The sequence below is a fragment of the Pistacia vera genome, unplaced genomic scaffold (assembly GCF_008641045.1).
Source record: "Pistacia vera cultivar Batoury unplaced genomic scaffold, PisVer_v2 Contig549, whole genome shotgun sequence".
Classification (NCBI taxonomy): Eukaryota; Viridiplantae; Streptophyta; class Magnoliopsida; order Sapindales; family Anacardiaceae; genus Pistacia; species Pistacia vera.
Window position 1 is genome coordinate 539255 of NW_022196389.1, and position 24636 is coordinate 563890.

Genomic DNA, 24636 nt, shown 5'->3' on the forward strand with positions numbered 1-24636 from the left:
GATGTGGCTTGCAATTTCTGGCGAGCCCTCATCACAAAAGACAAAGAACCCTTCCTCGACAAATCCTTCCAACAGCTACCACAAGCACACCTCCAACGCCACTGGAACCGATGCAATACACTGGTCCACTCATGGATCAGTAACTGCATCTCTACAGACGTATTGGCATGACTCCCACTGACAGAGATGGTCGTCGATATTTGGGCATACATCAAGGAGATGTATGGGAAGCTTGATCTTGCCAAAACATACACTCTTCGGCAGCGGCTAATTGAACTCAAACAGGGGAACACTTCGGTGACAACATATTTCAATTGGCTCTCCGCCGTTTGGAATGAGTTGGACGCTGCTGAGGAAACACTTAAAGGGCCACACGAAACCATCCACCAGTACCAGAGGATCTGAGATCACGACCGATTGTTGCAATTTTTGCTCAGGTTGAACGAAAGCTTTTATGCTTTTCGTACCCCAATCCTGGCCATATCTCTGTTAGAGTAGATGCCCTAGAGCCAATCAATTATTGTGGAATTGACTCTTTGTAATAATGTTCATTAATCAATAATAAAAGGCATTTTATTCTATATCGCGTAAATCATTATTATTATTGCAATATGTATTGATATATGTCCTTAGAATGGTAGAACCGTGACGAGGGTATCAAGTGTTTCAAATCTTGATAGTGAGAACCCTATGAGCACATATGGTGGCCATTCTAGAAACGTCCGTAGCNACTTAATTAATCAAAACTTTAATATTAATGTATTATAATATATTAAAGCTTTTAATATGGTGTAATTTATATGTAATAAGTATAATTGTATTCGTATATTTATTTAATTAGGTTATTCTAAAAATTTAACTTTTTCTATTTTAAATTTTTTTATATGTAAAATAATAGAAACCCTCCATTATTCACATTTCACAAATATTTCATTGTAGTCCAGGTTCCAAACAGGTTCCAAAACAAGTTCTAAAACAGGTTCCAAAACAAGTTCCAAACAGGTTCCAAAAATTGGTTCTAAACCGAGTACCCCTTACAGGTTCCAAACAGGGTACCCTTTTACAGGTACCGGTTCCGGTTTCGGTTCCTCCACACACAAGAACCGGAACCAGAACCGCATAGAATCGATTCCAAAAAATTGGAACCGGAACCTACCCGCACAGTACCAGTTCCGGGTAGGTTCCGGTTCCGATTCTGGTTCTACCCCCCGGTTTCGGTTCTACCCGCTACCCGTGCTCACCCCTTTAGAGAGAAAATTTCTAAGCCTCTGCCGTTTGTAACCCGTTACCAATTTATTGTTATAGTTATAACAGTTAAAGGGTAAATAGGTAAATGCCTAATCAAATATAATTAATAATAAATTAATAGAAAAATAATTAAATGGAGTAAAAAGTTAGTAATGGTTACAAACGGCACGGGGCTGATAGTTATTTCTAGAACAACAGGGGTTTTTAGGTATATCACTCAGGGGGTTCAGAGTAATTTTCGGAATTAAAAGATCAGTATTATCACTTATTGTAAAATCACTGATCTTGGATTAAAAGATGCCTAATTGTTCATGGAAAATAATACAGTCACCAACGGTAGTGTACCGAATTTGTGTACCAAATGACATGGCAAAATATTAACCGTTGATTAATTTTAACTTAATATTAATAAACGATCAGGATTTTGTCACGTCATTCAGTGCACAAATTTAGTGCACTATCGTTGGTGGCTATAGCATTACTCATTGTTCATAGAAGTAATAATATTATAAATATTATGTTTTATTGATGTATTTTATCATACTCTCGATTTTTTTTTTTTTTTTTTTTTGCTAAAATATATAAAATAAAAATGTTTTCCTTGATTTTCGGGATTTTTGGGGGGTTAGGCACTGGTTATCATGAACACTCAACACCCAAATCAATAGAAAATTTAATGTTATACCAATCTATTATGTTGTGCAGTGGACTTTTCAATGACCAGAATTGTGCCAGATGTCCATACATCACGCTATGATTTAATGGTCAAACACGTCCCATGTGCAACTCTTACAATAGATGACTTCATCAAAAAGATTATCAGTCTTAAGCATGGGTGTTCGTTTTAAACATAAGAGTGTCTGACTTGAATTCGGATTACATAGGATTATGTATGTAATCCACCTGTAACAACCACTTCCAACCACAATAAGGCGGTGTATAAAAAGGAGAAGCAACCTCTGTTTTGGGAGATGAGTTATTCACACAAGAGTAAAAACCCTCTAAGAGAGAGTTTATCCTCGCTTTTATGCATTTTCCCTGTAATCAACATAATTGTAAGGCAAATACAAAGCAATAACATAACAGTAGAGGTAGACTTGATTCTAACTCGTTGAACCGCTTTAAAAACATCTTTGTTCTTTCGTTATTCATTTCCCAATTTATTTCCTAACTGGCCATTCGTAACTGCGCACACGTCCTATCCACTCCCGCCAAGGTCGATTGAGCATCATTGATTGTTGCGTTTTTGTGTAACAACATATTAGTTTGCCAAAAGTAGATATTATACTTACAAAGATTTCTATACAAAGTGATGTGACAAAAAATGAATATAATGATGAATATAATGAATCTGACTTTTATTTCATTCTTCTATTCATTTTTTGTGCATTATGAAATCTTTATAAGATTTGTTTGTAAGTATAAAATAAACTATTAATTTAAGTTCAAATATAAGAGCATAAATTCTATTCTCCATCTAGAAGCATTATGGTGGACAAGACTAATCTTTATTTTAATACACATTTCAATTTCCTCTTAACCTAACCCACTTATATTATGGAACTCATATTATAAGAAATATTTCAACCAGTCTTTTCAATATTTTTCCTGACTTTGGGGCATGAAAATAAAAAACATTATTGGTTATGATGTGGAATAATTAGGCGTAGACTAATATATTGTCCATATATATGAAAAACAAATAGCTTGTAAATTCTGGGATGTTTGACCAAATTAATTATATTTTTCAAATTTAATTAATTAATTGATTAATTTGAAAGAGTTTCAAATACGACGAGACATGACAGTATTAATTATTAAATATTCCAATTAATTAATTAATTAATTATTCAATATACTTTTTATTGAAAGAGAAAGTTTTGATTGTTAGTGACATTTTCCCACCCAAGGTTTCGCGAATCTATGTTCCCACCCTGGTTTTATAAATTCCAATTTTCCACCCTTAAATTGGCAAAAATCGTTTAATATGACAGTCAATGGGCAAAATAATCATTTAAACTACATCAAGTTCGAAATGAAAATGAAAATAAAAATTTCAAATAAACCTCCATGTCTCAAATTTCAGTGCCAGCACCCTCCCATCAAATTTCTTTCACTTTCTCTCTTTTGAACCTTCATTTCTTTCCCGTCAACTCCTTCCTTTCTCCTCCTTCCTTTCTTTCTTCCCTTCTTATTCTTCTCCCCTCCTTCCTTTTTTCTTCTCCTCTCCTTCCTTTCTTTCTTCTCTCTTTCTCATCAAATCACTGTGACTCTTGACATTAATGCCAAATTGCCAATCACAAAAGCTAGAATGGGAACAAAACACTATCAACATTGGCCCAAATATCAATATCAATCAAAACAGTGACGAATCCCTAGCACATACCCATAATTTCATCTCAATAAAACCATCAAACACATTAAAATAAGGTAATATAATGTTTCAAAGGAAGAACCATTTTTGGAGAAACCACGAATATTAACCATCCATATCAAAGCCCAAACTGATGAAATATGGAATGCACAATCATTATAGCTTTTCCTTGACCCCTGCTGGCTGTGATCAAGGAGTAATTTTGTCATTCAATCAATCCTTATTTTATGTGATTGATTGAATAATTACATTTATTTGTATTCATTATTTTCCATTTTCACATTTACAAAATGTGTATAAATTAGCCATTGTACATGTTTATACAACATGAAAATACAGAAAATTTTATCCTTTCTCTCTTATCTTTGGCATACTTTGGCAATATCAATATCTTGAACTGCTGCTCTTTGCCTCTCCACATTGATTCCTGACATGGTATCAGAGCATGGTCTTTAAGCTTCAGCTAAAACAAGCCGTCCCTGAAATCAAACAGAAAACTCGGTTTAGTTTTTTTTTTTTTTTCTTCTTTCTTTTGCAAATGGCAGATAATCCAAACCCAGCCCAAACTCAATCAAATATAGCAAACCAAACAAATGCAAGCCCAAATCCAACCGGCCCAGATCAAAACCAAACCGATCTACTCCAAACCAGCTCAATCCCAATCGGCCTAAACACACAAACCAGGCCTGACCCAGCCTGTTACCCATATGGAATGTCGGGTTATGACTCGAGTTCTTTTACCCAAAGTAACCTCGACCCAACTTCTCTTGGAATACTGGGTCACAACCCAGACTCTTTTCCTTAAAAGGTTTGGATCAAAATCCCTACTCGTACCCATTTCGCATCATTCGAGCCACCATCAACAGTTGCCCTGAATTAGGTGACGTTCTTTTCTCACCGGTTTCCGATGGACCAGAATTGGTCCTTATCAAACAAACCTTACGGGTTCTGATACCTATGCATCCTAGGCTCGCGATTTCTGGTGAGCCCTCATCACAAAAGACAAAGAACCCTTCCTCGACAAATCCTTCCGACAGCCATCACAACCATACCTCCAACGCCACTGGAACCGATGCAATACACTGGTCCACTCATGGATCAGTAACCGCATCTCTACAGACGTATTGGCAGGACTCCCACCGACAGAGATGGCCGTCGATATTTGGGCATACATCAAGGAGATGTATGGGAAGCTTGATCTTGCCAAAACATACACTTTCTGGCAGCGGCTGATTGAACTCAAACAGGGGAACACTTCGGTGACAACGTATTTCAATTGGCTCTCCGCTGTTTGGAATGAGTTGGATGCCGCTGAGGAAACACTTGAAGGGCCACACGAAATCATCCACCAGTACCAGAGGATCCGAGATCGCGACCGATCGATTGTTGCAATTTTTGCTCAGGTTGAACGAAAGCTTTTATGCTTTTCGTACCCTAATCCTGGCCACGTCTCCACCACCCACTCTTTGCCGGAGCTTTCAACTGGCGGTGCAGGATGAAAGCCAACGCCAGTTACACTCTGATCGGCCATTGCAGGAGTGAAGGAAAATGGCGATGAGCACTCACGGCTAGGGCAACCTGCAAAAGAGAAGGGGATTAATTTATATGCAGAGATGAACGGCCCAGATTTCATCTCGCAATCTGACGGCCAAAAGCTCATTACGTTTTTAAATGCATCTAACAGCTCAAATCGAGCCACATCACAGCAAAGGTCAAACCGGTCAACAAGCTGGTCAAATGGGCCCAATTCTTGGTCAAATGGATCCAGAAACAGGTACAGTGGGTCTGGAAATTCACGATCTAATCGGGGCCGGTTATAATGTGAATATTGCAAGAGAAGAAACCATGATCGAGACCATTGTTGGAAATTACATGGTCGTCCTGATTCCTACAACAAAGACAAAAATAATAATTCTTCTTCTTTCCAGGTTGACTCCGTTTCTTCTGGAAATCAGCAAGCACCTGTTCTCAATTCAAATCAATATAATCAATTGCTCCAACTTCTAAATAATGCTCCCACCGCACCTATAACATCTTATGCAGGTACTTCTTATTGCTTCAATTTAATTACTGCTGAAATGTGGATTATTGATTTAGGGGCTAGTGATCACATTATTTGTCACCCTAAATTTTTCAACACTATTTACTCTACCTCATCCACCTCTGTTCACATGCCGATGGGAACATAACCCTGGCCACTCACATAGGGACCGTCCAATTATCCGAAAATTTATTCTTAAAAATGTACTATGTGTCCCTGCTTTTCATTGTAACCTCATATCAGTATCCAAACTCTGTGAAGACAATAATTGCACTGTAAAATTTTGTCCTAACACATGTGAATTTCATGACCCTTCGACTGGGAAACTGATGGGCTTGGGTAAGGTCCATAAAGGTCTATACTACTGGGCACCCACTAAATCTTCTAGAATTTTTCATCCTTGTATTACAACTAATAAAATTACCAATTGTAATGCAATGATGAATAAAAACTCTTTTATTCATCATCGAAGATTAGGTCACAGTGTCACTATTCCTCAACCTCATTGTCCCGTATGTCCATTAGCTAAGCAAGTCCGGATTACTTTTCCACACAGCACTTCCATTACAACACAACCTTTTGCCTTAATTCATCTTGATATTTGGGGCCCTTATCACACTCCAAGTCATGATGGATCCAGATTTTTCCTCACCATTGTTGATGACTTTTCTCGGGGTACATGGATTTTCCTCATGCAATCCAAAACCCAAACACTTACCTACATCACACACTTCCTAGCCATGGTTAACACACAATTTCATACTTCTATCTAAAGGGTTAGAACAGACAATGGTAGAGATTTCTTAATTCATAATTGTTCCTCCCTTTTTTCATCCCTCGGCATATTGCATGAAAGCTCTTGCACATATACTCCACAACAAAATGGGGTTGTCAAACGCAAACACCGTCATCTTCTAGAAGTAGCCCGCGCCCTTAAACATCAAGCCTACCTACCCATCTCCTTTTGGGGCGAATGTGTGATCACTGCTACCTACCTGATCAACCGCATGCCCAGTAGAGTCCTTCATGGAAATACCCCTTATGAGGTATTATTCAAGAACCAACCATTTCTAGATCATCTTCGAGTCTTTGGATGTCTTTGTTATGTTGCCACTCTTGGATCACATGATAAGTTTGGTACCCGGGCCACCTGTTGTGTTTTTATAGGGGTTACAGGCTATATGATCCAGTTACAAAAAAGTTTTTGATCTCCCGAGATGTTGTATTTCATGAAGACATTTTTCCATTTGCCGCAAAGGATATTGTTCCATCACCATCACCCCGACTGTTCCTTGTCACTGATACTCTTCAAGATCCCTTGTTCACTATGGTTCCTAATCCACAGGTTTCTCAGCCCAGCACCCCTACTATTGACTTTGACACAACGAACACTGATAACACTACAGAAGATTCACCTGTTCAACTCTCTACATCTATTTCTCCACCCAGATCTCCTATTCAAGCTCCCAATGTTCCTACACGTCACAATACTCGCCAGAAAAAACCACCAATCTGGGTAGCAGATTATGAGTGTCCCACCATTTCAGATCCTTAAGATACACTGTATCCCACCTCTAATTATGTGACTTATAATCGTCTCTCTCCTATATATAGAGCTTGCATCAGTAACATCTCTGTCGAACGAGAACCCGCTAGTTACTTAGAGGCTGTTCAACACTCTCACTGGCGTCAAGCCATGGCTGCTGAGCTTATTGGTCTCTCTCAGAATCATACTTGGGATCTCATGCCTCGCCCCTCTTGTAGAAAACCTATTGGCTGTAAATGGGTCTACAAAATCAAGCATCATGCTGCTGACTCCATTGAAAGGTACAAAGCTCGATTAGTGGCCAAGGGATACACTCAGCGGGAAGGTTTTGATTATCAGGACACTTTTTCACCCGTAGCCAAACATGTCACAGTTCATACTTTTCTTACAGTAGCTTCTGTTCGTGACTGACCTCTCCATCAAATGGACGTTCATAATGCATTTCTTCGTGGTGATCTTCATGAAGAAATATATATGGATCTTCCTCCGAGATTACGCAGACAAGAGGAGAACACAGTATGTCATTTGCAAAAATCCCTCTATGGGCTAAAACAAGCATCCCGACTATGGAATGAGAAATTCAGTAAAGCTCTAACTGGCATAGGATTTGTTCAGTCCAAACATGACTCTGCATTATTTACCTAGAACAAAGGTAAAACTTTTATTGCTCTCATCATCTATGTCAATGACATTCTTATTATAGGAAATCATGAAGCAGACATCAAATCCTTAAAAGAGCATCTTAACAAACAATTCTGAATAAAATATTTGAGAGAGCTTCCTAGGCATTGAAATTGCAAGATCCCCAGTAGGAATATCTCTTAGCCAATGGAAATATGTCTTGGAACTTATCTCTGATTTAGGACTACCGGGATGCAAGCCAAGTATTATTCCAGTAGAACAGAATACAAAGCTGACTACTCAGGAATATGACAGTGGGATATCACCCTCCGAAGATAACCCACCTCTGGAAGATCCTACAAAGTATCAAAGACTTGTTGGACGATTGATCTATCTCACCATGACTCGTCCAGACATTAGTTATGCAATCCACATTCTTAGCCAGTTCATGCATGGGCCTAAACAATCTCATATGGATGCAGCAATAAAAGTTCTAAAGTACTTAAAAGGATGTCCTAGATTAGGACTCCTCCTTCCTCGAGACAAAAAATGGGATATCACAGCTCATTGTGACTCGAACTGGGCCACATCTCCAATGACAAGAAAATCACTTACAGGTTTTTGTATCAAGCTAGGGAGAGCTCTTATTTCTTAGAAGACGAAGAAATAATCAACGGTATCTCTATCTTCAGTAGAAGCCGAATACAGAGCTATGGCAAAGACGACATGTGAGATCATCTGGATTTTGGGGTTATTGGAAGATCTAAAGGTACAAGTAAGAAAGCCTGTCCTTTTATACTGTGACAACAAAGCTGCAAATGACATTGCAGCAAATCCAGTATTCCATGAAAGAACGAAACATGTACAGATTGATTGCCACTTCGTCGGAAACAAAATACAAGAAGGGGTGATCAAGACTTTGCACATTCGTACTTCAGAACAACCAGCAGACATTTTCACAAAGCCATTATGCAGCAGACAACATTCATATTTACTTAGCAAGCTTGGAGTTTTTGACATTTATAAACCACAAGCTTGAAGGGGAGTGATGAAATATGGAATGCACAATCATTACAGCTTTTCCTTGATCCCTGCTAGCTGTGATCAAGGAGTAATTTTGTCATTCAATCAATCCCTATTTTATGTGATTGATTGAATAATTACATTTATTTGTATTCATTATTTTCCATTTTTACATTTACAAAAGGTGTATAAATTAGCCTTGTACAGGTTTATACAACATGAAAATACATTAAATTTTCTCCTTTCTCTCTTCTCTTTGGTAGTATCAATTTCTTGAACTGCTGCTCTTTGCCTCTCCACATCGATTCCTGACACAAATAACACAAAATTCATCTGTCTGAGAGAACCCACATTAACGATCCAATCAACAATTTCTTTTCTAGCCACCAAATCCAAATCAGGTCGCCGCGATTTGGCCAAAATTCAACCACCACGAGGCCGTCATGTGGCGACCCAAACCCACGCGAGGGCCAAGCAACCATGGAGAGAAGGAGAGAAGAAAGAAAGGAAAGAGAGGATAAGAAAAAATAAAGGAAGAAGAGAAGAAAGAAAGGAAAGAGGAGGAGAAATGAAGGAGTTGACCGGAAAGAAATGCAGGTTCAGTCGAGAGAGACAAATTGGAAGAAAGATGCGAGGAAGAAGAGAGTGGAAAATCAAAAAAAAAAATGTGAGGGGGAGAAGGAACTTTAACTTTAGTGGATGGGTGGTTAAAAAAGTAATTTACTAATTTATTTTAAGGGTAATTTGGTAATATTATTTATATGGAATTTCGCCATAAATTAACCCTAGAATTAGTAATTGGGTTATTAAATTAAACCCCCCCAAAGAAATAAAAAATAAGCTCATGACAAATAACTTATGAAAAAAAATCAAATTAAAATTGTTTTTTGTATTACATGTCTTTCTCCTTATGGCTACTTCCTAATAACAAGTAAGATTGGTCGAGCATCAGATCAGTGCATTTTTTTAATCTTAAACTAATTCATTATTAATTGGATAAAGCAATAAAAATAAAAAATTTATTGGGATAAAGTTGACTAAGTGTTAAATAGTTGCAGAATTATATTAATTCATGCTCTAACTACATATATGAATATGAAGCGGCCCCACGTATTTTATATGGATAAATAAGTCTTACTATAATATCAGAGCTTTTAGAAAAAAAAAAAAATCGCTACTTATAAAAAAATTATCATATTAAATATAACATAAAATTAATCCAATCTCCTATTTAATATATAGTTTTTGATGTTCTTATCGTTTAAAAACATAGCGTGTGGATGGAGTTTTATGTTTCCTCAATAATTTATAATTTAAACTTCTTGTAACAAAATATTTATATCATTAATTTCTATGTAAATAAAAAAAAAATTCATGAAAAAATTCGGCTTTAATACAGTTTTATAAAGTTTCCGTATTTTATTATCTACTATTCCGTGTAGTATAATAATCATATTATGTAATTATTATTCCAAAAAAAAGGTTTTCTGTGAGATTTAAAAAATAAAAAAAATTCCTAGACGTTAGTTAATTGTTTCAATTTATAACACGATGGGGTAATGAATATTTACCTAATTACCTTTGTATCATTTATTTTAACAATAAAAACTTAAAAAGTAAAGAGATTTCTATTATTACTTTGATTCCCAAAGGATTTTGTTGTTTAATTATACCTAAAAGGGATTATAGTTATTACTTATTAACCGTTCCAAATTCTTTTTGTTTTTAAATAAAAAAACACTGAGGCCATACAGAAAATCCGAAAAAACATGGCACTAGGGTCTAGGGGTGCAGATATCACGTTTCAATACTAATGTACCACCATGTAACATACTCACAACATAGGAATGTAACAGTAATTAACCAAGAGAAACATCCAGCAGAATCCAGAAATGTCTTGGCTAATCTTTTTTATCTCTTCTTCTTCCCCATTGCAAATCCCCATGCAAAACAAACAACTCTTCATTCAAAAAAATGGCGACTTCATTGAATTGTTCATCATACAAGAAATACGAAATTCGAAAGAGAAACCCAGATCCCAAAACTTGTGCTTTATTAGTAATCGACATGCAAAACTATTTCTCCTCTATGGCCAAACCCATTCTCGACAACGTTCTCACCACCATCCACCTCTGCCGACGCGCCTCCATCCCCGTCTTCTTCACCCGCCACTGCCATAAGTCTCCCGCCGACTACGCCATGCTCGGCGAGTGGTGGAACAACGACCTTATTTACGACGGCACCGTTGAGGCCCAGCTCATGCCCCAGATCGGACGGCTGGCGGGTGTTGACGAGGTGATTGAAAAGAATACGTACAGCGCGCTTGCTAACACGCGCTTGCATGAGCGGCTGGTGGAGATGGGGGTGCAGGAGGTTATAGTTAGTGGAGTTATGACTAATTTGTGTTGTGAAACGACGGCGCGTGAGGCGTTTGTGAGAGGATATAGGGTGTTTTTTTCTACGGATGCGACTGCCACGTCGGATCCGGAGCTTCACGAGGCCACGTTGAAGAACTTGGCATATGGATTTGCTTACTTGGTTGACTGCAAAAGGCTTCAAGCGGGGCTTTTTGGGAATTAAGAAATGTTTTTATGTTTGTTGAGTTTGTGTTTGTGTTTTTAAATGTTAAATAAAGTTCAGCAGATAATTTCTCTAATTTATGGTATATTAGATATAGAATTTGAATACAATTTTGTGTCTTTGAAAACAACGGATACAAAAAAATCTCATGAAAATGATTGTAGTAATGAGTCAAATTATTTTCAAAAATAAGTTTTAAATACAATTCTAAAAAATGTAAAGTGAGAAAATAACTAGAAGTTGTTTTCATAATTTTGTTTAACCTTTAATTTGAATATTATATCAAATATATTTTTAATATTAATATTAGGAACATACAATTCAAAATTTTGAATCATATTCTATTTATTGAAAATTAATTGTAACCACAATCAAACATAAATTTTAATATCTCCTCTTATTTAATAGGTCTATTTTCGGCCTCCTAAAGGTTTCATTAAAATTCTACAAGCCCCTACACCTTCCTAAAGTGGTCACCAATTTCCCTAAGGTTTAAAGAAATATCAAGAGCCTCCCTTCTTAGCTGTTAAGTGACGAAAATTCTAACTGAAGAGGGCTAAAATTGTTATTTTGTTTGGTACAATATTTTAGTAATTTACAAAAAAAAAAGTGACGAAAATGTCTGCACACGTCTTTAACGTTGAATGCATCCATTGATTAGCGGTAGGGATGGGCACAGGTTGGGCCGGGGTCGGGGACTCCAGTCTCTGACCCCGCCCAAAAGCTCAATGGGATTTTTCGATCCCGGCCCTTAGCCCATTTGGAAAATTTGAGAAATCCTTGAATAAAGTCCGTTTGAGGGTTTTGTGTCCTTTGTTACTATTTTTTTCAAATTATAATATACCATCCAAAAAGAAATTAAATCTATAATAATTTATTGATTTATTATAATTAATCAAAACATCAAATGATATATTACACATATATAACATATATATTTTGTATTAACATATGATTATAGATAATAATATATTATGTATAATGTATAACATATATACATTATATACATTATACTGATAAACCATATATAATGTAAAATGTATAATGTCAAATGTATACCATCTATAATATATAATGTACAATGTATAATGTCGAATATATAATTTTTGTTTATTAACATATTATGTACAACGTATAAATATATTACAAATATTTATGATAATTTATTATATTTAATCTAGTTTTATTTACTACCTATTTGTATATGATTTCATAAAATACTTACACAATTATAATTTGTGATTGTATAATATATGATTGATTTTCAAATATTAAAATTAATATAGGTATATAATATATATGATTGACTTTTTAATATATATATATATATATATACACGGCCGGATGGGTCTCCGCGGGACCGCGTTTTATGCCCATCCCTAATCAATGGTGAGTCAAGGTTCATAACTAGCACCATCACACTCATTGCAAACAAATTAATTCAATGGTGCATAATTTTAATAAACCAACTTAGACCAAGTGAATATGAGTTGGTCTTGAATCTAGGGATATAGCAACACTATAACATATGGATTCAATTGAATCAACTCAAACTACGAAAAAAAAAATAAAAAAAGACTTTCTATATTATGATATGCACAATTATAATTCCACTTAAGTATATATTGACTCCACAAAATTTTATTATAAATTTAAATATTTTGAACCCATTTACTAAAAATCCTTGTTATGTTACTGCTTAAATTTCCATATTCATGTAGAAGGTTGGGTTAACACATTCTTTTGTGATCATTAAAATGAAAGCATGTAGAAATTTTGGATCAACACTTCACTTCTAATTGCCTCAATCACTCACATGTTTCTGACACTCTTCAAACACGAAGCTTCTTCAATTGTTTCTTTCACATGGACCACTACTCACAATCTGACAAGTTGTTTAACACATGAAGAAATTCACCACAAACTTAAATCTATGTAAGATCCACAAATCCTAAAGTCAACTACGAGTTAGAATGAACAGTAAAAATATGTTGATTCTTAAATCTTAATTAATTAGCTACATATCACCATAGAAATAATGGACGTCATTAAGCATCAAAAAAGTAAAAAAACTTGTTGGAATAAAGTTATTCTAACGCTAAAATAACATCGCAAGATTCAACCTTGATGCAGAAAGCGTCGGGATGCATTATTATCTTTTGATAATGTTGTGACATAGACACGACGTCGGTGAACAACCAGAAGGCTGCGTTGCTGAACAAGAATGCTCCACAACATTGCAATTGCATCGCGCCATTCATTTCATAATATTTCAAAACATAGGCAGCATCGCTAAGCAACCCAAGGTTGTGACGCCGTCCGATTGCGTTGTAATTATACCTTCTCATGGGTGCAAATTTCGCTAGAAGATGATAAAATTTCAGCGATGGATGCAAACGACAGGAATGGTGGTGTTTAGGGTTTAGAGTATCTAGGGGTGTCTGGACCAACTTACGTATGCTTCAATTAGTTCCATGTGGTCCTAAAGTTAAAGAGGGATAAACTTCTAGTGGTTATCTCTTATTAATAGTACTCGTAGGGATTTGAATTCAGAATATCTTGAGTAATACATTCAAGAGTCCCAAGCAAACCATTAAACTACCTAGAGGTAGTTTTTGATTTTTTTCTTATTACAAAACCAAAATTAAAAACGAAGAATATTTTTTTGTTCATCTAATGGTAGATTAAATTTTATATACCCGTCGTGCGACCATTTAATTTAAAATGCACCCGACCTTTTCAGAAACACTGAAATCCATGTAACTTAAGAAAATATATTTACCTTCAAAACATATCCATACATAATGTTGTACAATTAATCAGATATGTATAAAAGACAATAGCCGAAAATACAGCATTTTCTTACGTACATATGTAGCTTTAGAAGCAAGCTTTTAATTTATGTGTGAAATTCGTCATTCATCCCAAATAATCCGGCAGCAAATTAATTATTCGCTATATTTAATAATTTACTTATTTCTAGTATTTTAATTGATATTAACAAAGCAATCATCTCATACTTAATTTGAGATAATTGCATTTACGGGTTGGGGTCTAGGCAGTTTAAACTACTATTATAGGTTCTCCTAATTCTAATAGACCTTAATCTATGTAAGGGTAAGATGAATATTTCACTCATACATGTAAGAAAAAAACGAGTAACTCACTCTTAATTCACTCGTTTTTTCTTAAAAAATGCTTTTTCAGAGTTAAAATTTGATTAGCGATTATTAGTTTGAGGGGGGTATTTCCTAGTATTTGAAAGTCCAGGACCTTTACTATTAGACCAAAAGCTCAAGGTGGATTAAGACTTTCTCTCTACTTAATTTACAGGTTAAAATTGAGAATACTTGCACTAAAATAATTACTGTGACTTTATTGACCTGTGTTGTCTCACGGTCTTTTTCACACTGAAAGAACCGTCCAAATCTTGAAACCAAAACCCAGTTGACGTGCAACAACACTGAGCCCCATTCTCTGCCGCCTCTCACTCTCAATATTTCTCATCTTGTTTTCATAACAACTGGCCATTGATTTTTTATTAACAAATAGAAACAATAAATTAATTAATCAATATTCATGACCATATATGTAACTAAGCAAATCTTTATTTTTATCGAATAAAGATTGATCCCGTTGGTGACTGTCTTAAGCTTTCCCTTCTTTTCCACGTAATGTCTCAAAAATGATTTCCCTGAGATTACGATTTCCATTTGTATATACAATATTTTTTGTCTATTTAAAGAAACAGAAGAGAGTGTGTTCTTTCTTCATAGAGTGAGCCATTCCATTAATTTTGTAGCTAGTTTGACCTAGCAGGAGACGATGGTGAGGCCGCTTTTGTGTTGGTTTGTGTTAGTGGCGGTGGTGTTTAGTGGCGGCGCTCGTGGCAGCCAAGTGACATACGATGGCAGATCTTTGATCATTGACGGCCAACGGAACATTTTGTTCTCTGGTTCTATTCATTATCCTCGAAGTCCTCCTGAGGTATTCTCCATTCATTCTTTCTTTCTGTTCATTCCTTTATATGGCATGCATGGTGAAAATCCTATTTTAGAACAACTTTCGGGAGTGTTTTTTAGAGTAAAATTTTGTCCAATAATGTTTCTCGTATAAAAGTATATGATATTTGTTAACATTTTTCAAAGTTTGTATATCGTTATGCAACTATAAAAAATAAAAAATTAAGTTATTGGATTGATAACTATAAAAAATTTAAGTTATTATAGTCTAATTCTAACTAAAGAACGTTGATAAAGTATTATTAGTTTAATAATCTTAAAACTTTACGACATAGAATTTATGTTAAAAAATTATGTTTAACTGATATAAAAAATTGTTTGTTGCCAGTTTAACGTTGAATGTTGCATGATATATGAAATTGTACGTTACTAAAAAAATAAAAATAAAAATAATAATGTGTTATGAAATAGAAAAGTTTTCACACCACTAAAAAGATCCTCCAATAATGAAGTTGTGATTTATGATTTTGTTTTAATGTATGTCATTAGAGCATACGTAAAAACGATTAATGGACACTAAATTAATCAAATCAATATATTAAAAGATATGTATATTTTTGTCTTTTTACAAGTAAAGTACATCAAATCATCAAAAAATTTAATCCTAATTCACACGAATCACACCTTAAAAATCGGATGCTGCTTATTAACCGGATATTTTCTTTCCTTTTTTTTTTTTTTTTCTTCTTCTTTATTTTACTTAAATTTGATCTAGTATTGTTGTGCGCTGCCCACTTGCAATAAATAAATCTAACATTTATTTTAAGATATCTTCATAAACAAGCAACAATTAATGAGAAAAATAGTCAAAAACAACGGATCCAAACATGATCTTTATTTTTACGAAATGAAAATATTTTTTAGAATAAAAAAGTTTGAGCATTTTCAAAAACGATAATTTCTATGGGTTTGACTATCAAGTCCATCAGATTCTAGATATTGGTACCTTCGCTCATTGCATAAGAAATTTCCTCAAGTCATGTATTTATTATATTTATATTTTGTTAACAAATAAAATAAGGTGTATTTTTTTTCCAAATCAACGAAAAGAAGAGCCAGATATGACCATCCAGCTTTGATGATTTCTTCGAGTCATCTCTGATATTTACAATTACAAAATAAAAGGAATGGCCATAAAAGTTTGAGATATTTTATCTCTCAAGTAAATGAAAATTGTCATTATTATTAGACGTATAGCCTTGTATAATCTTCATATACAGCCTAAATCATAGAAGATATTTCGGTGGCCTTCCTTATTGTTTTTGTGTTTTTGTTTTGTTTGTTTGTTTGTTTGTTTTTTTTTTTTAAATTGACTTTTGTATTTTCAAAATTAAAAAATACACATTTAATATTTTTTAAAATTAATATTATTATTTATTTTTGTGTGTTCAATTTTTTAGACCCATAAGATTATCTGTTTTCCAGATTTTCTGTTTTAGAAAACAAAAATAATAAATGAACGAGTATTACTTATTTTATGAGATAAAATAAAAAATGAAAACAGAAAAAATGAAGACATACGTAATCTTTGTCTCCGTATAGTTTTATAATTTAATTTTATGTTTAAAGATACTGAATACATTAATTATGTTGTATAAAAATATTATCACCAACATTTTACGTTACTTTGAAGCTGGTAAACGAATATATTCTTTTGTCATATGTCAAAATAAAATAATATTTTCATAGCTTTTGCTATAAACAAGCTAAATATATTATGCAATCTTAAATTTTCTAATAGGAAATTCACATAAAATGTTACTCAATATTTAATTAATTTCATATTTTTTCAGACATGGGCATCTTTGATAAGCAAAGCCAAAGATGGAGGGCTAGATGTGATTCAAACCTATGTGTTTTGGAACCTTCATGAGCCCCAACCAGGGCAGGTAATTAATTAATTTAATTAATTTTTTCCTGTCATTCATTGACGTAAGTTCAATAATAAGGCTTCATCGAGATTTTATTTATGTCTATTATTATTTTGTTAATTATTATCATTATTTATGTGTTTAATATGCAGTATGATTTTAGTGGAAGAAAAGATCTAGTGAAGTTCATAAAAGAAATACAAGCGCAAGGGCTCTATGCTAGCCTCAGGATTGGACCTTTTATTGAGAGTGAATGGTCTTACGGGTATATCATATATTTCAATTTTGTTATTTTCTTTCCTCAAAATCATCAAAAATTAAAAATTTTTGCTGTGGTTAATTTCATTTGTCCTGAAAGATATCTCAATCTTAAATGTACTAATGATTTTTGAAATGTATTAAATACTCATTTGAAATAAAAAAAAAAAAACCCCATTAAAATTATATTAAAAAAAAACCCTTAAAACTATAAAAAAAAATTCTATAAATGCCAAAAATCCTATAAATAAGAATATATAAGATTTTCCGAAATTCGTTGAGAGGCTTAAGACTTTTTTATCTCTCAAGGAGCGAATAAAATTCATTATAATTTTCTTAGTTTTAAGACATTAGTTACAAAAATTTAATTATTTAATGACATTAATGTATTGTAAAATAAAGTTATATTTTTATAAATAAAATATATTAATATATATAATAAAAAATAATGGTAAGTTATGAAATGGGTTGCAGAGGTCTACCATTTTGGCTGCGTGACATTCCAGGCATTACTTTTCGATGTGACAATGAACCCTTCAAGGTAAATGCTATAATTTTTCTAGGCTTAAATTAACTTTTACTTTATTTTTTTCATTAAGAAATTAGAATCGAACTCTGGTATTGATTTGATAATTTAATTACACTAATTATTTGCTGACTATTATTTGATGGAAGGTTTACATGCAAAACTTTACAACAAAAATAGTAAACATGATGAAATCAGAAGGGTTATATGCTTCACAAGGAGGCCCGATCATATTATCTCAGGTTTATTTCTTTACGTATTAAATGAAAAAAAAAACCATTAATTAATTTATAGCCATGCAATTTATAAATATTGTTTAGGTTCTGAAATTGTTATATATGTATAGATCGAAAATGAGTATTCGATGGTAGAAGCTGCTTTCAAAGAGAGAGGGCCACCATATGTGAAATGGGCTGCAGAAATGGCTGCAGGACTTCAAACTGGAGTCCCCTGGGTGATGTGCAAGCAAGATGATGCTCCTGATCCAGTGGTAATTGATATATTAATCAATCAATAATCTCTAATCATCTTGGAAAACACATTAATCAGTATAAAGAGATTTTTAATCCATTAGTCAATCTCTAATGAAGATGTCATGAAGTTTTTAATGTACGGATCAAAGATGAGTGATTAGTTGCTGTCTTCACAAATTGTGAAATCAAAAGCCAGAGACTAATCACTTATCTTTGGTTGGCACGTTAAAAACTTCGAGACATCCGCACATTTAATTCATTGCTTCACGAGATCATTTAAATTTATGTAATTTGCAGATTAACGCATGCAACGGTATGAAATGTGGACAGACATTTGTTGGGCCAAATTCACCCAATAAGCCATCAATATGGACAGAGAATTGGACTTCTCAGTATGTCATCAAATTAATCTTCGCATTGATTTTCTTTTATAATTTCAAGTTTTAAATTTACCTGAAAGTGATTCAATTATATTCTTCTAAATATTATTGGAAACATAGCCAATTACTAATTAAAATGGGTTTGATTTTGCCTATTTTTCTCATCTTTAAACCTTGAAGGTATCAAGTATATGGTGAAGAACCACTCTTGAGATCTCCTGAGGACATTGCATTTCATGTTGCTCTATGGATTGCAAGGAATGGAAGCTTTGTAAATTACTATATGGTATTGGTTCTTCCATAGCTAATTAGTAAATTAATTTTCATTTCATGTTTGCTAATTAAATAATTTATAACTTGACGATGAGTTTCCAATGCTACAATAGTTCTCTTCAATATCAATTAACTAAAGAGATTTGTTATCGCAGTACCATGGTGGAACTAATTTTGGAAGGGTAGCATCTGCATTTGTAATAACAAGTTACTATGATCAAGCCCCTCTTGATGAATATGGTATGTATATTTAATTCTCAGGAATTTTTTTGTAGGTTCATCATCCGTTCGTTCAATCACGACCTACACGCAAGTCACATGTGTTGATCTAAATCGTCATAGTTTGTCTGTTTTACTAAGAGTTTTAATTATAATATCAAATTTTATTTAAATAAATTCTCTTCACAATACGTTATGATTGAACAAAAAAAAAAAAAAAAAAGAAAGCGTTAGTCTTATATATATAACTTTTGTTACTAAATTATATATTATGTGCTAGTTAAGCAAACTCTCTTGATAATATCAGGTATGATTAGGCAACCAAAATGGGGACATCTGAAGGAATTGCATGCTGCAATCAAGCATTGTTCAATAAATTTACTTCGTGGACAACAAACTATTTATTCTCTGGGTGATAGACGAGAAGTAAGAATAATTAATATTAATACTAGATTGGAACTGATTGTTATATTCAGAGTTGCTGAAAATTGTTATATAATTTCATGAAATTGTTGCATTGCAGGCCTATGTTTTTCGTTTAAATTCAAGAAAATGTGCAGCCTTTCTGGTGAACAGAGGAGGAAAAGATACCGAGGTAATATTTCATAATTCTTCATATGCACTCCCTGCCGAATCAATTAGCATTCTACCTGACTGCAAGAACGTATTCTTCAATACTGCAAAGGCAAGTCTTACATCTCTTTAATTTCTAAAAACAAGATATGCAAACAATCTTATGAAAACTCATTTGGTATAAATAATTTTAAATTATGATGCAATACTAAAAGGTAATCGACAATCAGAAAACAATTTTACATTTGTCGTTTTCATAATTTTATAGTTTTTTAAATAATTTTTCAGTATTATATCAAACACACCCGTCCGTAGTAAAAAATATTAATATAACACTAAAAACTTGAATCATATTACTCTTTTTGAATATTGTTTTCGAATCATAAACCATATAATTAGTCTATACTCACTGCTTGAGGATGTTCGTATTGCTCAATGATTTTATTTTATTTTTTTATCTTGAACAGGTAAGCACTCAAAACAGTTCAAGATCAATGATACGAGGCAAAATATTGGATGGATGGGAAGAATTTATAGATCATATTCCTAATTATGAAGACACCACACTCAAATCAAACACTTTATTAGAACAAATTACTACTGCTAGAGATTCTTCTGATTACCTATGGTATAATTTCAGGTATGAACTACGATTATAATAATAATTCAGCAATTACAAATGGTATACATATCCGGTTAGCGATTATATGTGAATATAAATTTATTCTTACGTTAATTAAATTTCCATATCATTTCTGACATCATGTTATAATTATGGCATTGTAATAGGTATCAACATCAATCCTCCAATACGAAAGCTCTAATGAAGGTATACTCTCTTGGGCATGTTCTCCATGCATTTGTCAATGGAGTACTAGCAGGTAAGCATAATTTCTCCCTCTAGTAACATTTTTCCTTTTTTATATATACATAAAATATTTGGATGTGGATATTGGATATTGGATTAAGGTAGTTTTAATTAACAAATTAATATAATTTTGTAATTTGTTGTTATTTAGGATCTGCACATGGGACACATCAGAATCCAAGATTTACCCTTGAGAATACGGTTTCTTTAAACAATGGGATCAACAATATTTCATTGCTAAGTGTGATGGTTGGATTACCGGTACCATTCAGTCTAAACTCTCTCAATCTCTTTAAAAACTACTGATCCCCATCAAATCAGTAAATTACTGCGGCTTTTTGTGTGAATTAAGGATTCAGGAGCATTTATGGAGACAAAGGGTCTTGGACTTCGTAGTGTGTCCCTTCAAGTTCAACAAAAACAACTCATCTTAACTAATTCTTCATGGGGATATCAGGTATGGTCGAGTGCATATACATTCGATTAAACAACTTTCTACAACAGCCAGGTGAAACCTTTAGTTTACAGAGGGCTGGTTTTTTTTTTTAAATAATACAACCATAAGTATAATTTTTCAGATGAATATTATTAATACTAAATTATTTATCTATGGTAAAGAATGTTAGAATTGTTATTGCCTTATCATTTATGGATTATGATTTTTCTTTGCTAGGGAGATATAGAAAGAAAAAGGAAAAAAAAAAAATTAATGTTAGATAAAAGAAAATAATTGTTTATATATATATAAAGCAAATAATTGTTTGCTATATCTATTCTATATTGGCTTATTGGAAATCTATTATAACTAAAAATTTTGATATGCATTTCACCGGGCAACGTCTGCTGATTTTTTATTTTATTTTTTTATTATTATTATTATTATTTTTTTGCTGCTATGTATGGGGTTTTTGGTGGCTAGTGGTTGTGTATAGATTGTGCAGGACCTGCCCTGTTTTTGTGATGCTAGTCTGCTCATGCGTCCGCTTCATTGAGACTAGCTCGATTGTTCATAGGGATTGTAAATTCTTGACACTTTTTGCTAGTGTTTTTTGCTTGGTCCTTGGGCATGTCTAGGGCACCTACCTCCCTTGTGGTCTCATTCTTTTATTCTTTTTATAATATTATTTCTTTACCTAAAAAAAAAATTGTAAGACTCACTACACACATAAACTAATTATATATGTAATATTCAGTTACTCTAATTTTCTTTTTCTTTTTAAGTTGATTAATAATTTTTTTTTTTAAAGTAGACCCGGGCTGTAGCCCAAGTCATTCACAACAATCGAATATAAGCAATCTTTTATTAAACGATAAGTCAACATTTATGGACGAGTTTGCTTTATTATTTTGAGTAGTATTTTTGAAAAAATTGAGTTGGGTTATTATTATGAGGAGAGGATTTCAATTTAAAAATGTGTTTAGTAAAATTATTTTTCAATCCCCTATATTTGTTAATTTAGTTAAACACCTCCTATAATAAAAGTTTTAAAGTTAACAAAAATACTCTCACCTACCCATTAAATGCCAACAGCCTGCCACCGGCTTTCAAGAATATGTGAATGTGTGGGGGTGTTTTTGTCAATTTATAATTTTTTTTTTTATTAGAAGTGTTTAGTGAAATTAACAAACCTATAAGGTTTAAAAAAGTTAAATAAAATAAAATTGGATTTTCAGAATAGAAAACAAATATGTATTTTGGGTAGGATAGGAATAGGATACGGTAGAAATATATATAGTCACTCTATAATATGAAAGAATCTCTAGCAACTTTTTCCTCTTGATCAAATCCTTTTTATCAAATTCATTTATTTATTTTTTCTTTGTAGGTCGGATTACTGGGGGAGAATTTGCAAATTTACACGGATCAAGGATCAAGTAAAGTTCAATGGAAAAAGTTTTCGTCTTCTCGACAGCCGCTTTCATGGTATAAGGTAAGTAAGAAGAAAAAAAAAAAAAGATATATAAAGCTTTTTTCTTCTATAAATATTTCAATGACCAATCTCAGAATAGGCAACATTATTTGACGTTCTAATTAAGCACATTATTTATGGATTTTTTTTTTGGTGGGTTATGAATATATGATAGACTGTATTTGATGCACCTGCGGGAGATGAACCTATTGCTCTGAACTTTGGTTTGATGGGGAAAGGTGAAGCTTGGGTTAATGGTGAAAGTATTGGTCGATATTGGGTCTCTTTTCATACTCCCAATGGCATTCCTTCACAAACATGGTAAGTAATTTTTATATATCATTAATTGAACGAAAAGTGCTATTATATATTTATAAAGTAGTATATATCATCTATCATTTACTTAGTATGTACTTGTCAAAACATTTGCATGGGATATAAATTAGGATTGTAATATTATATATTTCGTTAAATAAAAACTAAGGATATGGGAGGAACAAATTTTTTACGATAAACCTTTGGTTTCCCAATTCATTAAATATTACACTTTGACACCAAACATAATTTTTTAGTTCCGCCATTGTTAAGGATGAATAACTCAAGGTAGAAAAGTTATCGCATAAAAATGAATTTTTTTCCTATACTTTGAAAGTGACATGATTAGTTTTTGTTTAACAAAGTTTTTATGTTGTTAACGAGAATAGAAATCTGAATTTTTAAAAAAATTGGACGTTCATATTAGAGAATTATGGTATATTTTACTAACTTTTTAATCATTTTTAATTAGGTACCATGTACCAAGATCCTTCCTGAAACCTACAGGCAATCTTCTAGTTATATTAGAAGAAGAGGGACGTGGATCTCCTCTATCAATCTCATTAGACACAGCTTCAATTACAAGAGTATAATTTATTTTGGATGTGCGGCAACATCTAATTGAATTGACGTTGTGGAGAAGGTGAGCTTTGTTTAGTTATTTATGATCTCCATATATTGATGCAAAGAAGTCAGTAAAATTTATAAAATTCAAATTACCACAATTAAATAAAAGTGTTTTAAATGAAAGGCCTTTAGGTAAAACCCAAAAGTTTACAAAAAAACATAAAAACAAATTCTATTAATATACTTTTGTAGTTTTGTGAACAAATTAAATCTTAATTTTCATGAAGTTATTTATGATTATTTTAATTTTCATTGACATATTTTGTCTACCATCATTTTTCAGACTTGTATGGAGAAGAGGAGATGCTGTATCCAAAGATCCATGTCCAAGCATTCAAAAAACTTTGTTGGTGGAAGCACAGTGTGATTCTTTGTAAGATTGTTCAACATATTACAATTGATTCATGTATTCCTTTATTTTAAAACAGAAATGAAGAATATTCATCCATTTATCAATGAGAAAAATAAAAGTTCATCTTTCTGCACTTGAATTGTTTGAAGGTTTGAAATTCAAGTGCTGGCTCTCTCAGTTGTTCTACAGAATAATCTCATCATTGATTCTTCCGTGTATAATGGGTATATATATATTTTTTAAAGTTTAGTACACCAATATTTGTTCCATCTTTATCCAATCATTTGTGTAGGAATTAGGAGAGTGAATGATATGGAATAAATATTTCTTTTGCTTGTTTATTATACTTTTCTTAACGGAGTGCCATCTGCCATGTTAGATGGACCCTTATTCTTCCTATTCATTAGATACTTAGTATCTTAATACCTTATTTTTTAGCTTAAGGACACATAAGTACTCATAATTAAACAATTATGAATTTGCATGTTTGGAAAATTGGATTAATATATTGTTGAACTGTCACCTACTAACTTAAG

General features: G+C 33.0%; 2 protein-coding genes across 2 annotated transcripts; both read left to right on the plus strand.

The window, feature by feature from the left end:
• Nucleotides 1-10767: 10767 nt before the first annotated feature.
• Nucleotides 10768-11482, plus strand: LOC116107820 (nicotinamidase 2-like). The gene has a single exon (XM_031394106.1). The coding sequence runs from the start codon at nucleotides 10828-10830 to the stop codon at nucleotides 11431-11433; it is 606 nt and encodes a 201-aa protein (XP_031249966.1). The 5' UTR covers nucleotides 10768-10827; the 3' UTR covers nucleotides 11434-11482.
• Nucleotides 11483-15252: 3770 nt separating this feature from the next.
• On the plus strand, nucleotides 15253-24242 carry LOC116107831 (beta-galactosidase 16-like). The gene is made up of 19 exons (XM_031394118.1): nucleotides 15253-15420; nucleotides 17249-17344; nucleotides 17479-17591; nucleotides 18059-18125; nucleotides 18260-18352; nucleotides 18457-18600; nucleotides 18881-18975; nucleotides 19144-19249; nucleotides 19392-19476; nucleotides 19763-19881; nucleotides 19979-20140; nucleotides 20496-20668; nucleotides 20818-20909; nucleotides 21048-21157; nucleotides 21249-21353; nucleotides 22723-22827; nucleotides 22982-23127; nucleotides 23594-23764; nucleotides 24032-24242. The coding sequence occupies exons 1-18, from the start codon at nucleotides 15259-15261 to the stop codon at nucleotides 23712-23714; spliced, it is 2094 nt and encodes a 697-aa protein (XP_031249978.1). The 5' UTR covers nucleotides 15253-15258; the 3' UTR covers nucleotides 23715-23764; nucleotides 24032-24242.
• Nucleotides 24243-24636: the final 394 nt, after the last annotated feature.

What these genes read in the sequence shown, in the direction of transcription:
- LOC116107820 (XM_031394106.1), top strand. Translation starts at nt 10,828, where the DNA reads ATGGCGACTTCATTGAATTGTTCATCATACAAGAAATACGAAATTCGA.
- LOC116107831 (XM_031394118.1), top strand. Translation starts at nt 15,259, where the DNA reads ATGGTGAGGCCGCTTTTGTGTTGGTTTGTGTTAGTGGCGGTGGTGTTT. An exon ending in GAGAGTGAATGGTCTTACGG is followed by an intron (nt 17,592 to 18,058) that starts GTATATCATATA and finishes AATGGGTTGCAG; the next exon opens with AGGTCTACCATTTTGGCTGC. An exon ending in GTGTGATGGTTGGATTACCG is followed by an intron (nt 21,158 to 21,248) that starts GTACCATTCAGT and finishes GTGTGAATTAAG; the next exon opens with GATTCAGGAGCATTTATGGA.